Raw genomic sequence first — 14,860 nt, 5'->3', positions numbered from 1 at the left:
GCGACGGTCAGGAGCGAAGCGCGACCGCAGCAGCTACCCGCCAAGAGAACAACACACGGGGTCGCGATGGAAACGGGAGCCCCGCCCCTTCCCTGTTTGCCATGCCCCCTCGGCGCGCGTGCGCCATTGCCGCCCAAGGTGGCGAGGCCGCGCGGCTGCCAGCACGAGGCGGGCGGGCGTTGAGGGGGCGTTGAGGGCGCGCTGTCGGTGGCGCTGCCTGCTGAGGGGAGAGGCCGGGGGAGGGGGCCCAGCGCAGGTGGAGGGGGTTTTCCCTCCCCCGGAGGACAAACTAGTGAAATATACTCGTTGATTATTTAAATCTTGGGCGGGAGGAGTGGAAAGTTAACGAGCTAACGGCCTCAGCTCCTCCTACCCACTGCTGCAGGGATGGGTTACCTGAAGCTGCTGGTGATGAAGGACTTCAAGTCATGGCGGGGGCACCAGGTTATCGGCCCCTTCATGAAGTTCAACTGCATCATCGGGCCCAATGGATCAGGTAGCAGGCTGGGGGCCGGGGTGGGCGGCTGGTTCTCCCCTGTAGCTATTAGGATTGAGGTTTGTTTTGGGGTCTTTGCCAGCTCTTTCCTGTGAACACCACAGGCCTGATGGGGAGGAAACAGCAATGCAGGTGCAGGCCCAGGCCCGGGAATAGGGCCAGCGCAGCTGCACTGGAGGGGCGAGGGTGGTGATAGTTCGCCGATTGAGGAGTAGAGATGCAGGGCTTTGCAGAGGGGAAGACTCTTAGGAGCCTGCTTAAAGTCTCTTCATATGCACCTGAGGGGGTGGCAGCACAAGCAAAGTTTTGGAGGCTCCTGATCTGCCATTCTTCTTTTAACTGAAAGTATAGATTTTTTCCAGCACAGGAGAGAGATGGGGTGGTTGAAGGAATTTCCCTTCATTTGTAGATGTGACTCCACATTGTTATGCTGTGGGTGCTGTAACTTCTTAAAATTTGATTGACTTCTTCTGAAAGTTCCATTCAACAAATGGGATTTTGCCTTCTGTTTGCCAGAGAACAATATGATAGGAGGTGAGGGCTGTCCTAACAAAGACCCACAAGGCTGGACTTAGCATTTGATCTTAGTTTCCCCAGTCTGTTAATGATTTAGTTCATGATTTAGATTTTTAGATCCTGTTGTTCCTTCGCTTATCTAATTGAAGTGAGATCTGTGAATGTAAATAACTATTGTTTAGCATTATTACCATATTCGTTATCATTCCATCCCCACTGTTCTGTATTGGAAAGTCTCAAAATTATGGATACTTTTTCCAGGTACTCTTCCAGTTAAATCTGAATACATTTTATAGATGAATCCAGGGAGAAAATTTGTGAATACTGTGTAATCTCTGAATTGATTCTTTTATTTATCTATCTTTCCTAGTAGCCCTCCTTTTCTAATATTTTGGAGAATAAGTCAAAATATTGCCAAACTAGCAAGGTTGAAGGCAGAAAATAATTAAGCTGTCAACAGAAATGCTCAAGACAAAAGGGGAAAAGCAAAAAGAGGATTCAATTAAGAGAATTTTTGTCTAAAGAGTATGATCAGAGAATTTTATTGCTGTGGTGAATGGATCTAGGAAAGTATTTGTGTTCTTTAGAACACTGGAGTTCTAGTGGAAAAGTTTTGGCGTGCTTATGCAGCAAACCTCACTGACTGCATTCTATAAAGTAAACTACCAAGTAAGGATTATGATGTTGCTTGCTCAGTTTAAGTAATGACCTCTAGAGATGCCTGTGTAAGAAAAATTTGTTGAACAAGGCCGAAAAAACAACGTATCAGTTTTGTGATTATTTTTACTACAGACGGGCTTATTATCTGCGCCAGTGTATTACATCTTAGAAACTTACTTATTATATAAAATATTTTTTCCTCAATTAAGTACAGAATTAGAAATAGAATAAAGACATGCATTTATGTATGTGTTTTTAGTTAATCAAATGCCTTTCATTTCTGCCATGTCAAAGCAATTTTTTTAATTTTTATTTTTTTAAGGAAAATCTAACATAATGGATGCTGTTAGTTTTGTGATGTGTGAAAAGACATCTAATTTGCGAGTTAAAAGTGTTAGAGAACTTATTCATGGAGCACATGTTGGAAAACCAGTTTCTTCTACAGCTAGTGTGAAGATAGTGTATTGCGAAGAAGATGGGGAAGAAAAAACATTTTCAAGAGTTATCCGTGGTAGGTAGTAGATTCTGTTGCATGTACTTTCTGTTGTCTGATGTATAAAAAATTGAGATCAGGAATATTCAGCTTTGAATTTCAGGTGCCTAATATTCTTTCATATTTGGGTGGATTAAGCCCATGAGTATTACAATAGTTCTTATAGACCTTCAGTAGCATTTTGATAGACAAGTGTTATAACTGGAAAAACATACTGAGACAAAGTTAAAAATTAAACAAGTGATTAATATATGTTCTTTGCATCATACTTTGATCTGTAGATTTTCACTTAGAATATGCAGGTGGTGTAGGCGCTGGAAAATGGGGTCTGACACCTTGCAGGCATGAGCACTTAAGCATCTGTCAATACCTTTTGGAAGTATGCAAGTAGAATTTTCATACAGAAAAATGAAACTACTGAAGTGACTAAGGGAATAATTGAAATGTATTTTCTTCTTTGAAGAAATTGCTCAGTTAAATTGTTCCACTAGTTTTGTTCTTTTCCTATGAATTTGTGTTTTAGCCATTCTATGGTAATTTTTTTTTTCTTTCCTCCTTTAGGTAGTTGTTCTGAATTTCTTTTCAATGATAAATCTGTCAGCCGATCTACCTACATATCTGAACTTGAAAAACTAGGCGTACTTGTGAAAGCCAGGAATTGTTTTATTTTTCAGGTGAGCATTTAGGGTATTATTTCTTCATAAGGAAAATAAAAGCTGCTGAGATTATTTCGTATGAGTACACAGTTACCTATTTGACAGAAAAGAGGGCACCATTAGGTGATTTCAAGCTAATACACTTCTTCCTGACCTCAGCCAACAATTACACGACTGCAAAATGGAAATAATGGGTTCTGTGTGTACGTGAGTGCACTAGTAAGAAAGAAGCTAACCTGGAAGAAATTGAGTACTTGTGTTATTCAGAGTATATAAGAAAATGTAGGTCTCTGTTTATAAATGTTTAGTGTATTAAATTCTAGGAGTGTTTTAAATAGGAAAAGATAATTTTGTCTTAAAATACTCCTACTAGTCAAGATGCATGAAAATGTATGGGATTTTTTGTTAAGATTGAGAGACTGAAAATCGTACTGGGTTATTAGTTCACAAGTATTTAACAATATAGGTCAGAAATGCCATATACTTATGAGGAATATATTTCACAGGATTGTCTTCCTTACAGTTGCTGAGGAAAATTCCCAAGGAAGAACTGATTTTTCCCTCTTATAGAAACCCTATATATGGATTCTTATTGTGATAATAGTTTCTATGATGAGGGCATTTACCCACTTTATAGGTAGAACAAAATCACAAAACCTATTTCCTACACTTTACTGAAAATGGTAATTCCTTCAGATCAGTGAAGATTTGAGCAGCTAAGGCATGGACAAAAAGTGTGTGCCCATTACCTTTGGGAGTTATGTAATCTTCTGGTGCATTGATTTCGGCTGGGGAGGGGTGTTAGTTTATTTTTCATTGAAAATAGTTTCAGTTCCTTTAAAGAGGCTAAGAACGTTTAGTTTTGTCATTCTGCTTACTGATTTCAGGTAGATTTAGTTCAAAGGTGTTTTTTGTAGATAGTATCTGACACTGTAAAATTTTTAGTGATGCCGTTTAATTAGGTGAGGTGGCTAGGTGGTATTCCTTTGGTTATTAAACTTTTCATTGGATTTGAATCTAAAAGTATTTCCATCCAATTCTGTTAACCATAAATATATCAGGAGATAAATCTGTACTATGTGATCTTAGAGAAGAAATTCATCATTAGACAACATAATGACTGACATTGCTGCATTTCTTTGCAATTTTGTTTTAGGGAACAGTAGAATCAATTGCAATGAAGAAGCCGAAGGAGAGAACGCAACTTTTTGAAAAAATCAGTAATTCATGGGAATATGCTGAAGACTATGAACGAAAAAAGAAAAAAATGCAGCAAGCAGAAGAGGATGCACAGTTTAATTATAACAAGAAAAAAAGTGTTGCAGCAGAACGTAAACAAGCAAAGATAGAAAAAGAGGAGGTAACTCAAAATTATTCCTTTTTGCATATTAAGATCTCAGATTTTGCATCTTTTATGAACTTAAACACAGTTTAAAAAAAAAAAAAAACCAAACTTCGGTTGTTTTTCATCTAGTGTTTTTTTAGTATTGTATAATATATAACTTAGTATAATTTAAAAGGATAGAGGAATACATATAATAAAATCTAAATAAATGAAACTGTAGATTTGCCAGCATAATTAATTTGTGTTGACTTACATGTCTGAGTTTTATGATTAGTGCACATTACTGGAATTACAGCTACTGGTACATCATCTTTTACATCACTTTGGACTTGAAATCAGACTGCTAGTGATAAAAAATGCTTTTTATAAATAAAATAAAATTTTAATGTTGGTAGGCAGAGCATTATCAGATGCTTCTCAAGGAACTAGATGAAGAAAGGATACAGCTGCAGCTTTTCAGGCTTTATCACAACGAAAAAAACATTGACTTTGTGAAAAAAAGTTTGGATGAAAAGAATATGGAGGCTCGTATCAAGAAAGATTCACTTTCTACAGCAGAGGATGCATTTAGAGCCAAGAAGAAAGTGCTTGGTGAACTAAACAGAGACCAACAGCACACGGAAAGAGAAATTAAGTATGTTTTCCAATCGGATAGTCTGATAGTTGAGTCAAAGCATAGTCTGCACTGGGAATTGCTTGGTAGGCGTGCATTTCCTGTTAAAGCAGTTGGGTGATATCCCAACACTATAGAAGTCAGTTTGTAGCAGTTTACTAAAGTAGTATCTAGACATTGATTTCACCTCCACCACTATGCCCACGTTGTCAGTAATTTCGTTACATAAATACTTGTTTGCTATTAAATTTTTTAGGTTATGCTTCACTCCTTGAATTTCTATTTTCAGTGGGTATTGAAAAAAAAAAAAAAAAAAACAGCTGTGGGTATGTAACCTTGCAGTTGCCAACTGATTATTTGTTTGCACGTGTGGTTGGGAGGGAGTTGTTCTTTTTTTGTGTGTGTGGTTTTGTGGTTATTGGTTGGTTGGGGTGTTTGTTTGTTCTGGTTTTGTTTTGTTTTTAGGACTTTGGAAGCATCACTGATTCAGCAGAGATCCCTCTACATAAAAGCAAAGGAAAACACTTCCTACCAAATCAAGAAAGTAGAAGTGTCTAAAAAATCTCTAAGGGACAAGGAGAAATCCTGTGATAAGGAAAAGCAGAACATAAAAGAACTAGAGGTAGAATTGAATGATATTGAAAAGGCACGGAGAGCATTTGAAAAGAAAACTGAAGAGGAGATACTACAGAGAGCAGCAGAGATTGAGCTGGAAGAAAGTCAGGTGAATCGGGAGGCCAAAAAGTACTGTTTACTAGTGAAGTCCAAAAATCCCCACTGATAACAAAGAAACAAACCATTGTTTCACCGATAACCTGTAATTTGTAATGGTCTTTTTGCTGTTGAGCTCAAACAAAAACAAAATTATGACTTATTTAGAGACGGTTTCATCAGATGAAGAGAAATTATGATACAGCCTTTTGGGGGAGTGGGCTGTCTCTTTTTTGGGATGGGGGAAAAGTCAGATCTCACAGAAGTTCCAAATGTGGAACACTTCTAGGAAGTAAACCTAAATTGCGTAGAGACTTAGAAATTTACCATTGTGAGATTGGAAATGGTAAGCATCTCTCCTAGGGTATGAAATGCATCTTGTAAGCAATGTGAGAAGATACCTTATTAGAGGAAGCGGTGAATTTTCAGTGAACAAGGAGTTGAGAAGAGTTTGATGGAAACTTCAGAAGGGTTGTATATAGGGACTGTCATCTGTGGATTAGGATTATAACGACATGTAATTGTCCATGGCTAGGTTGTTCTCTCTGGTTTGGTGGGGTTTTTTTCCCCGCTTGTTCTTGGGAAGTCCACATGGTACGTTGTGGGACAGTAGGATACTGAAAACATTCAGTAGGGTATCAGGGAGAGAAGGTAATTTTTGAGAAATGGCTTGTCAGCTGAGGTACAGAAATACATCTTCAATTAGGGGAAAAAACAAGACGACGACAAAAATGCAAACAAGACTTGTTAGTATACGTGCCATCTACTGTGGGTCAGAATGTAAAACTGAGGTAGCTCACTTGTGAGCTGTTTTAAGTTGTTCTAGAATGAAAGGACTGCATCACTTTACAGTAAATTCACATTTGAAGAAGATATCTTTGCAACCGTGTGGCCAGAAACACTTTTAAAACTAAGTGCTAGCTTCTTTTCTCCATTGTCTCTTCCTTAAAGTAGTTTCTGATCAGTTAATGGAGAACCTGCAGGGTTGTTCTTTTAGCTTGTGAATCTTCCTACTCTGCACTTTAGAGGCATTTGGTCAGTTCGTCATAGCTTTGAAGGATTGTTTAAAATGTTGTTTTATAGGTTCACCTTAAAAAAAAAAAAGTGATAACATGAGAATGCTTTAATTATAAATACCAAAACTTGCACTGATTTTGGGCTGTGCAAAAACTTAGTGTTAACCTTAAGATTGACTATGAAGTACTGTAAACTTTATAAACTTTCCTGAAAAATAAAAGTAATTAGAAATCTAAAACAAGACCATAGGCAAGAACTATTAAGTTTAAGCTTTGGGCTGAATATTTCTCTAATAAAATATAACAACTTATAATGCAGTTAGTAGCCAGAAAGGTCTTCTGGAGAATTGGGTGGTTTTCATAATCTTAATTATGATGAAGTAGGTAATTATTAATTGAGGCTGTAGCAACATGAGTCTTCCCACTTTCAGTGGAGTGAATGTTTTTTCATGTTATTTGTCCAGTTGGAGCGCTATAAAGAGCTGAAGGAAATAGCAAGAAAGAAAGTAGCTACACTAACCCAGCAGCTAGGAAAACTTCGTTGGGAGGAAAAAGCAGATCAAGAAAGGCTGAAACTTAATCGGAGGAAGAAGAAAGAAGTTGAGGTATTTGTATCAAGCTAGAACTATGTTTTAAGGAGAAAAATGTTTCTCTAACCCTCCCTCTGGTATAAATGTCTATATAAATGTGTTAAATGCTTTGACGTAAACAGATCTTCAGCAAAGGAAATACATTGCAAGTGTTAGTTCAGTTTTCATATTGCAACAGGTTTAGCAAAATGGCTTCTAAATTTGTTCAGAGAATGGTTGTATGGGCCCACACTGAGGATTTGGTTTTGAAAGCTTTGGCTCTAATATTTTAGTTACTCGGAACACATGCTTAACTGTAATCAGTTTTGTAAGTGTAGTTTTTCTTTTTGAGATGTTCTACCGCTGTTGTATATCTGTATGATACTCACACCCTTTAAAGGTTTATTTTGATCACGGCTACCTTTTTGCTGAAGTGTTTTAAGGTCAGTTGTGTGTATTGTAGTTGGAAAAATCTCCTTAGTGTCCACTCTTCCATTGCACTTCAAAGACACGGTGTTCGGTGTGAATACAGATCATTGCTGTCATTTGTTTCTGATTTCTTTTATCATTGCAAATCCAAACGTGTAGCAATAAAATACCTACATTTTTCACTTATGAGTCGGTCACCATGCCTGATGTTCTCTTTTAGAAAAATTATTCCCCAAGTCATTGTTCAACTTCGCGTGATGCTTCTGATAGAAGTAGAAAGGACAGAAGCTCAGCTGACGATCTGTCTTTTGCTGGAAACCTTGCCCTATTGGGTGTTTAGGTTTTTTTGCCTCTTTTTTTTTTTCTTTTTTTTTTCCCCAAACTACACTAACCTTGCAGTTTTGTCACCTACAAAGAAGTTAGAGGCAACATGTGTTTCTTCACCATTTAGTTATGGAGTCAAGGTTTGGAGGAGACTCCTTATGTTCAGAAACCTTAAAAATGCATTCAATGAGACTTTACCAGTTCTAGAATTCCTAACACCTCGTTCTTGTACTTGCTTGTATGGAAGAGTCTGCCTTTTACTGTATATCTGTGAGGATGTAAAGTCATCCTTGCCATGATATCCAAGTTAAGAGCAAATGGATGTACAAGTATTCATACAATACCGCTTTTTCTCTCTGAAGTACTAGTTACCAGGAAAACCTAGTTAGTATCTAGAAGTGAAATAAATTCTATTGCTTGTGCTTCTAAAACTCTGCAAATCCCATTGTGCTGTTGAGAAGGAAATAAGGGATACCTGAGAGTTCATAAAATGCATGTCTGACCATTCAGAGCTGGCATTACTTATCTGTACTACTGACATTGTTGATCACTCCTCACAATTCGGCATCTATGTGACCACATCTAGCATGCTTTGTCCAGTTCTGGGCTCCCCAGTAAAATAAAAGATCATGGCATCCTGCAGTGAGTCCAGCAGAGAGCTACCAAGATGCCTGGGGCTGGAGAACTTGGCTTATGAGGAAAGGTGGACAGAGCTGGGTCTGTTTTGCCTGCAGAAGGAGAGGTGAAGGGGAGACCTTACTGCTGTCTGCAGTTACTTAATCGGAGGGTATGAATAAGATAGAGCCACACTCATTCTAGAGGTGCACAGTGAAAGGATGGGAGACAACAGGCGCAACTTAGAACACGGGAAATTCCGAATAGCTATTAGGTAAGCTATTTCATCTTGAGGATAGTCAAACATTGAAGCGGATGCACAAAGAGGTTGTGGACTCTTCATCCCTAGAGCTATTCAAAAGGTCACAAGGATGTCAGAAGTTAAATTAAGGCATAATAAAATGTGTAGGTAACAACTTTTTTTCCCTTTCATTTCCTTTAGCTGATATAATTTTTATTCAATTTGAATAACTGAAAATACTTGTTTCACTGTTGGTTTGTTTTTTAGTGCAATGATTTTGTGTCAGTTTGGAACATCTATGTCAACTTCTTCATGTGCCCTTCTTAGGAAAAAGCTGTTAATCTTGGGCCAAGAAAAGCACCTTTTTTTAACACCTGCAATTCACTAACGCTATGTTTAAAGTTGTTTTATTTGATGGTGTCATGATTCTTTGTGCTGAAGAGGCTTTCTCTGAACTGTAGCCGAACACGAAAAATCCAGTCATGGCCTTGATAAAATAATTTTCCTTTATTATTCGTGGTGCAATTTGGCATCTACTATTGAAAAAGAGATGGTATTACTTCAGCATGAAATAACAACAAGGAAGAAAAGATCTGTCTCAGTACTTGTTCTGAAGTAAAAGCTTTGTATCTTGCTATAAAACTGTTGTTTTCCTCTGGTTTGTTGTTAACGCGTTCTATTTGTGATTCTATAGGAAAACATAAAACACACTGTGGAACAGATAGAAGAGCATAAAAAACGAATAGAGAAGTTGGAAGAATATGCCAAGATGTGCACGTATGTTTAAAAAATTAAAAGCTAACTGGATTTGTTGTGTATTACATATTTTTCAAATTAGCATAACAGGTTTCTAATTCTTTTCTATTCTTTCAAATTTTAATAAGAATTAGAATTCTTACTAATTCTAATTAATATTTCAGTTATTTTAGCTGTCAAAATATGGTAGGAAGTATGATTCATCCATATTTTGTTTGAAACCAGTTTTATAATTGCTTCTAATTTCTTGTAGGTGTGCAAATTGTGTCATTATGGGTAGGATATGGGGCTATTAGTGTACAAACACTGAGCGAGAGAACAGGGCAGTTCTGTACTTATGCTGCATCTACTTATGCTGCTTAATACTTAAGCATTAATACTTACATTGTTTGTTAGGAGCACAGCTCAGTTCTTGCTTCCTGGGTCTTGTCTTCTATCTGATTATTACTCATTGTGAAATAAGGTATATAAGCCCTTCATTGAGCAACCTGAACTAACTTTGACATTAGCCCGTGTTTTATGCAGGAGGTCGGAGTAGGTGATCCCCAGAGATTTTTTTTTTTTTTTTTTTTTTTTCCCCAACCTATCTTTTCCTATGCATTTGTAGTGTGTGCTTTGGCTTTATGCTGTCTGTTTACTGAACAAAGTTCTGCCATGGACAGGGAGCAGCAGACCTGCTGTGATTGGTGTGATGCAAAATTATTTTAATTAAGTAGTGTCGCAGAGTGTGGTAGAGCCTTAGTGACTTTGGTAAGTATGTAAAGTGAGTCGTAATTTTGCACGAGAATTCTCAGTCCTTCTTAGTTGTACAATATCAGACCTTTTCTTGATGGAGGATGAAACAGTGTGGTTGCGTGTTACGCAGGCAAAAACTCTCACTTGAACTCAATTTTGAAACCTTAAAATAGCTTAACTATAGAATGCAACTTGGCGTAAGAAGTAGCTTCTTATAGATACTTAAAATCTTTGATTTTCATAGTCTGTGACCATAGAATGACTTTAATTTTATAAGCTAAAAGCTTGTATAAATTAAGTAGTAAATTGTTTTGCTCTTTTTCTTTCTGTTCAAAGTGAGTCGTTAGCAGAGAAAAAACAGCAAGAGGAAGCGCTAACTAAGGAAATTGAAAATTCAGCGATACGAATGGCTGAAGTGAATGAAGAATTGAACAAAATAGTTGGTGAACTGCAGAATGCCAAAATTGATTACCATGAAGGAAGGCGTCAGCAAATGAAAGCAGAGATCTTGGAAAGTCTCAAAAGACTATACCCGGATTCTGTGGTAATTGAATGGCCTCATTTAAATGCCTTGTTTTAGAACTAAGATTTAAGAGTTCTGCTTTAGGCTGAGTAAGCAACTAGAGTAAATTGGGTTGTCTTGAATATTATTTTAAACTTTATGCTTGCTTGAGTATACTTGGTGAAATAGTATTACTGAAAGAATAGCATCATATACTGTTGTTATTTTTCACAGTTCCCAGAAATAGATTACTGCTTACGTCAAAGAATAATTTTGATCTTTTGTGTGATTTTTGTGGTGTTTATTTACTTCTACTTTTTGGTTTTGTTTTCTTCTGTCCTCAAACATATTTTTGACTTACTCAAAGTGAGTAAGTTTAGCTGTGAGACCATTTATTCCTGAAAGAATACTTCTTCCAAAGGACAATTTTGCTTAGGTGCATGAGATTTTTATGTTGCCAAATGGTCTGTCTTTGCTTATCATTTACCATACTTTACTTAAATTACTCTTCAGTAAGGCCATTAAGTGTTTTGTGTACTGATTCAGAATTGTCAGCAGATATTGATAGTTTTATGAGGCATAGTTACACCTTTTTATTGACACTTAAAATATTTACTCCAATGCTGGAAGCCATTCCAAATAAGAACTTTTTAATAAATCTAATCAATTGAATAGTTGGTCTCTGAGTATGTCTTAGTATAATCAATCCTTTTTGATATACCTAGTCAGTTGAGATGTACAAGCTGGGCGTCTTTTTTTTTTTTCTTTAATGTTTAGAAGGTGACATATCTCTGTTTCCGAGTGCTGCGATGAGAACGTAAAGTGTTTTCAGTTGTTTTTTGCTTCTTCATCTTTTGCAGAACCTCCTCAGAATCTGGCAAGTGTCTGATCCTGTTGTTTTCTCGAGAGATTAAGAAATTTGCTTTTCAGCTGTTCTCCAGATTTTTTTCATCCATGTTAACAAGATGTGCCAAAAAATCAAAAAGATGTTTGGTGTTATCTCTTTTTGCTTGCTCTTTGCATTGTATCCCTATTTGAAAAGAACTGGATCAGACTGGTGATACCTTGCTGGCTTAGGGGAGAGCTGGTGTTCAGGATGGCCTCTGTCCTTTTCCTTCAGGAGCTGCAAACTTAATAGTACTTACAGATGCGATGGCTTCTGACAAATACAAACTAGATAAGCTGAATTGGTTACATAAACTATCCCATTACAGAAAGCCTTAATGATATCTGCTTCAGTTACCCTTGTTGCTGCAAGAGTTTTTCCAACACCAGCATACGAGGCAACAGAGTTGCTTCTGAGCTGCTCCTTACACTCTGGTGTACTAATTCCAGAGTACTGAACACAGTCCAAATTACAGCCTCAGTATGGGAGGGTTGTGACATATTTCATGTTCTAGTAGTCCCCTAAGTACTTAGGCGGAACTGGAGAAAATCTTGATATCAGTCTTCTGGATTTCATAGGCAAAAAATGGCATACTGCTTCTAAATGTTTAGTTCTTACATCCATTTTAAAGCTTCTGTTCTTCTGTTAAAACATTCTTGTAATGGCTGGTGAGCATTCCAGGTACAGGAATAGCCATGCAGCAATGTGATTCCCACTGTACGAGTGATGTGTGCATTTTAATGGATTTGTCTCATCAACAAAGTGAATTTTGCAGCTGATTACAGTTTTTACAATTTGATTTTCAAAACAGCATTCCTATGTTGGTAGTTTTAATTGGCAAGATTGCTACTGTCACAGATTCAGTTGGGTTGTCAATATTTGTTTCGACAGAAATCTGGCATTCCATCTGGACTTAAATGCCTGTGTCTGAAAGTATATGGATCCTCTGTGTAGTTTTGCATGTCTGAAACATCATGTGTCTTGAGTTGCAGATAGAAACACCCAAGTAGATGACACTGTTTGAGAAGCCCAGGAAACTAAATAAAAACTTCTGTGGTGTTGGGTGTTACCTTTGCTTCCACTGTTTTTCAGAAAAGGGAAAACATTTGTCAAGAGAAGGGTAGAAAAGTAGATCATAGTAGGCTGTGATTTGATCTACTGGAAATTATCTCAATTATATCATTCATGAGATAATACTGTGGTTGACCTATCACATACAACTCTTACCAGTTGTCTTCCTGTTGTCATTTGTTTAAATTTGAAAAGGATAAAACTGTCGATACGCAAGAGGAGACCAGTAGCTATATGTCAACAGGCAGAAAAATTGTTCTTGCATAAATTTACAGGTTATAATGTTCAGAATGTGCATTAGTAGCTTTAACTGTTCAGGGAAAGCCCAACTGTACCTACAATTACAGAAACGGAGTAGATCTTTAGGGAGCATGTACAGCAAAGAACTGATCAGGTTTTTCCTCTGTGGAGGTGTTATTTCAATATATGGCAAAACAGGCTTGATTATTCGGACTATGCAGTAGAAGAAAAGCAGTTTTTATTCTTTTCATGCTACTAAAGTAAGCAGATACTTCTCTTTTGGGGTTGAAGCTGGAATAGCGCCTCTCTTGCTACCACATTCTATTTAACAGTTCTATGTATTTAAGACCTTGTCATTCAGAGATCTTGCTGTGTGTTAGACACTTTCTCTCCAAAAAAGATGCCTAACTTTGCTATTGTCATTCTGTTCTACTAGTGTATCCTAGAGATTGTGAGTAAAACATTGAGATATGTAACTGTAACCTCAGGGAAAAAATTAATCCCTTCAGATTTTGAAGGCATACTTTGCAATTTGGATTGATGACTGCCACAATTTCTGTTTTTTCTGATGTATAGCCATTGTAAGAGAGTGCAGCTGGTAGATATGGAACGCATTTTCCTGTTACTATTTCAGTATATTGTATGCAGAAATATTATATCTAAAGTAACATATTAATATTTCTCTATATTTTTGTCTTCAGTTTGGAAGACTGCTCGACCTGTGTCATCCTATTCATAAAAAATACCAGCTTGCTGTTACCAAGGTATTCAGCAGATACATGACTGCTATTGTTGTTGCCACTGAAAAAACAGCAAGAGATTGCATTCGGTTCCTAAAACAAGAACGAGCTGAACCTGAAACTTTTCTTGCTTTGGATTACCTTGATGTAAGTACATTTTTCTTTTTGCTGTCATCAGCAAGTTAATACACTTGTAAATCTTGATATTGGCTCGTTTAAGCATAACTAAAATAGGCTTAAGCGTTAAGGCAAAGCACTTAGGAGGTGAACTTCATGAGGTTCTTGTTGGCACATTTCTCCAGCCTGCTGAGGTCCCTCCGGATGGCAGCACGACCATCTGGCATGTCACCCATTTCTCCCAGTTTTGCGTCATCAGCAAACTCAGCCCCATCATCCAGATAATTAATGAAGATTGTTAAACAGGATTGGTCCTAGTATTGGCATGGCTAGTTACAGGCCTCCAACGGGACTTTCTGCCACCAGTCACCACCCTGTAGGCCTGTCTGTTCAGCCAGTTTTCAGCCTGGAAATGGTTTCTAGGATTAGTTGCTCCATTACCTTCCCAGGGATCAAGGTGTGGTTGACTGTCCTGTAGTTCCCTGGGTCCTCTTTCTTGCCCCTTTTTGAACATAGGAGTGACACTTGTTTTTCTTAGGCACTTCAGTTGCCAGGATCATTCAAAGATTATTGAGAGTGGCCTTGCAATGACATCAGCCAGCTCCTTCAGCACGGGTGGTTGCATCATATCAGGGCCTATGTGTTTATGTATGTCCAGTTTGCTTAAGCATTCCCTGACTGGATCCCCTTCCATCAAGGGTATGTCTTCCTTGTTCCAGACTTTCCCCCTGGTCTCTGGAAGCTGGGTTTCCTGGAGGCCAGTCTTGCTAGGAAAGACTGAGGCGAAGAAGGAATTTGGTACCTCAGTCTCTTCCGTATCCTGTGTCACCAGGTCCCCTGCCTCATTCGGCAGCAGGCCCACGTTTTCCCTAGTCTTCCTTTTGTTGCCTATGTACTTACAGAACCCATTTCTCTGACATCCCTTGCCAGATTCAATTCCAGTTGGGCTTTGGCTTTCCTAACTCTATATCTGCATGCTTGGACAGTGCCTCTCTATTCCTCCCAGGTTACCTGTCCCTGCTTCCACCTTCTGTATGCTTGCTTTTTGTATTTGAGTTTTGCCAGGAGCTCCTTGTTTATCCATGTAGGCCTCCTGGCATTTAGCCTGACTTTCCTGCTCATTGGGATG

General features: G+C 37.9%; 1 protein-coding gene across 1 annotated transcript in view; it reads left to right on the top strand.

The window, feature by feature from the left end:
- The first annotated feature begins 387 nt into the window (after positions 1 to 387).
- SMC1B (structural maintenance of chromosomes 1B) overlaps positions 388 to 14,860 on the top strand; it is a 36,912-nt gene continuing 22,439 nt past the window's right edge. Inside the window, exons 1-10 of the mRNA XM_009817065.2 lie at positions 388 to 496; positions 1,995 to 2,183; positions 2,727 to 2,839; positions 3,978 to 4,181; positions 4,562 to 4,800; positions 5,245 to 5,503; positions 6,971 to 7,111; positions 9,379 to 9,461; positions 10,512 to 10,719; positions 13,576 to 13,761. Of these exons, the coding sequence (XP_009815367.2) occupies positions 388 to 496; positions 1,995 to 2,183; positions 2,727 to 2,839; positions 3,978 to 4,181; positions 4,562 to 4,800; positions 5,245 to 5,503; positions 6,971 to 7,111; positions 9,379 to 9,461; positions 10,512 to 10,719; positions 13,576 to 13,761 (1,731 nt within the window). The remainder of the gene's footprint in view (positions 497 to 1,994; positions 2,184 to 2,726; positions 2,840 to 3,977; positions 4,182 to 4,561; positions 4,801 to 5,244; positions 5,504 to 6,970; positions 7,112 to 9,378; positions 9,462 to 10,511; positions 10,720 to 13,575; positions 13,762 to 14,860) is intronic.

The sequence above is a fragment of the Gavia stellata genome, chromosome 4 (genome assembly GCF_030936135.1).
Source record: "Gavia stellata isolate bGavSte3 chromosome 4, bGavSte3.hap2, whole genome shotgun sequence".
NCBI lineage: Eukaryota > Metazoa > Chordata > Aves > Gaviiformes > Gaviidae > Gavia > Gavia stellata.
The sequence above is the reverse complement of the archived record's forward strand: the minus strand, read 5'-3'. Positions and strand labels throughout refer to the sequence as shown.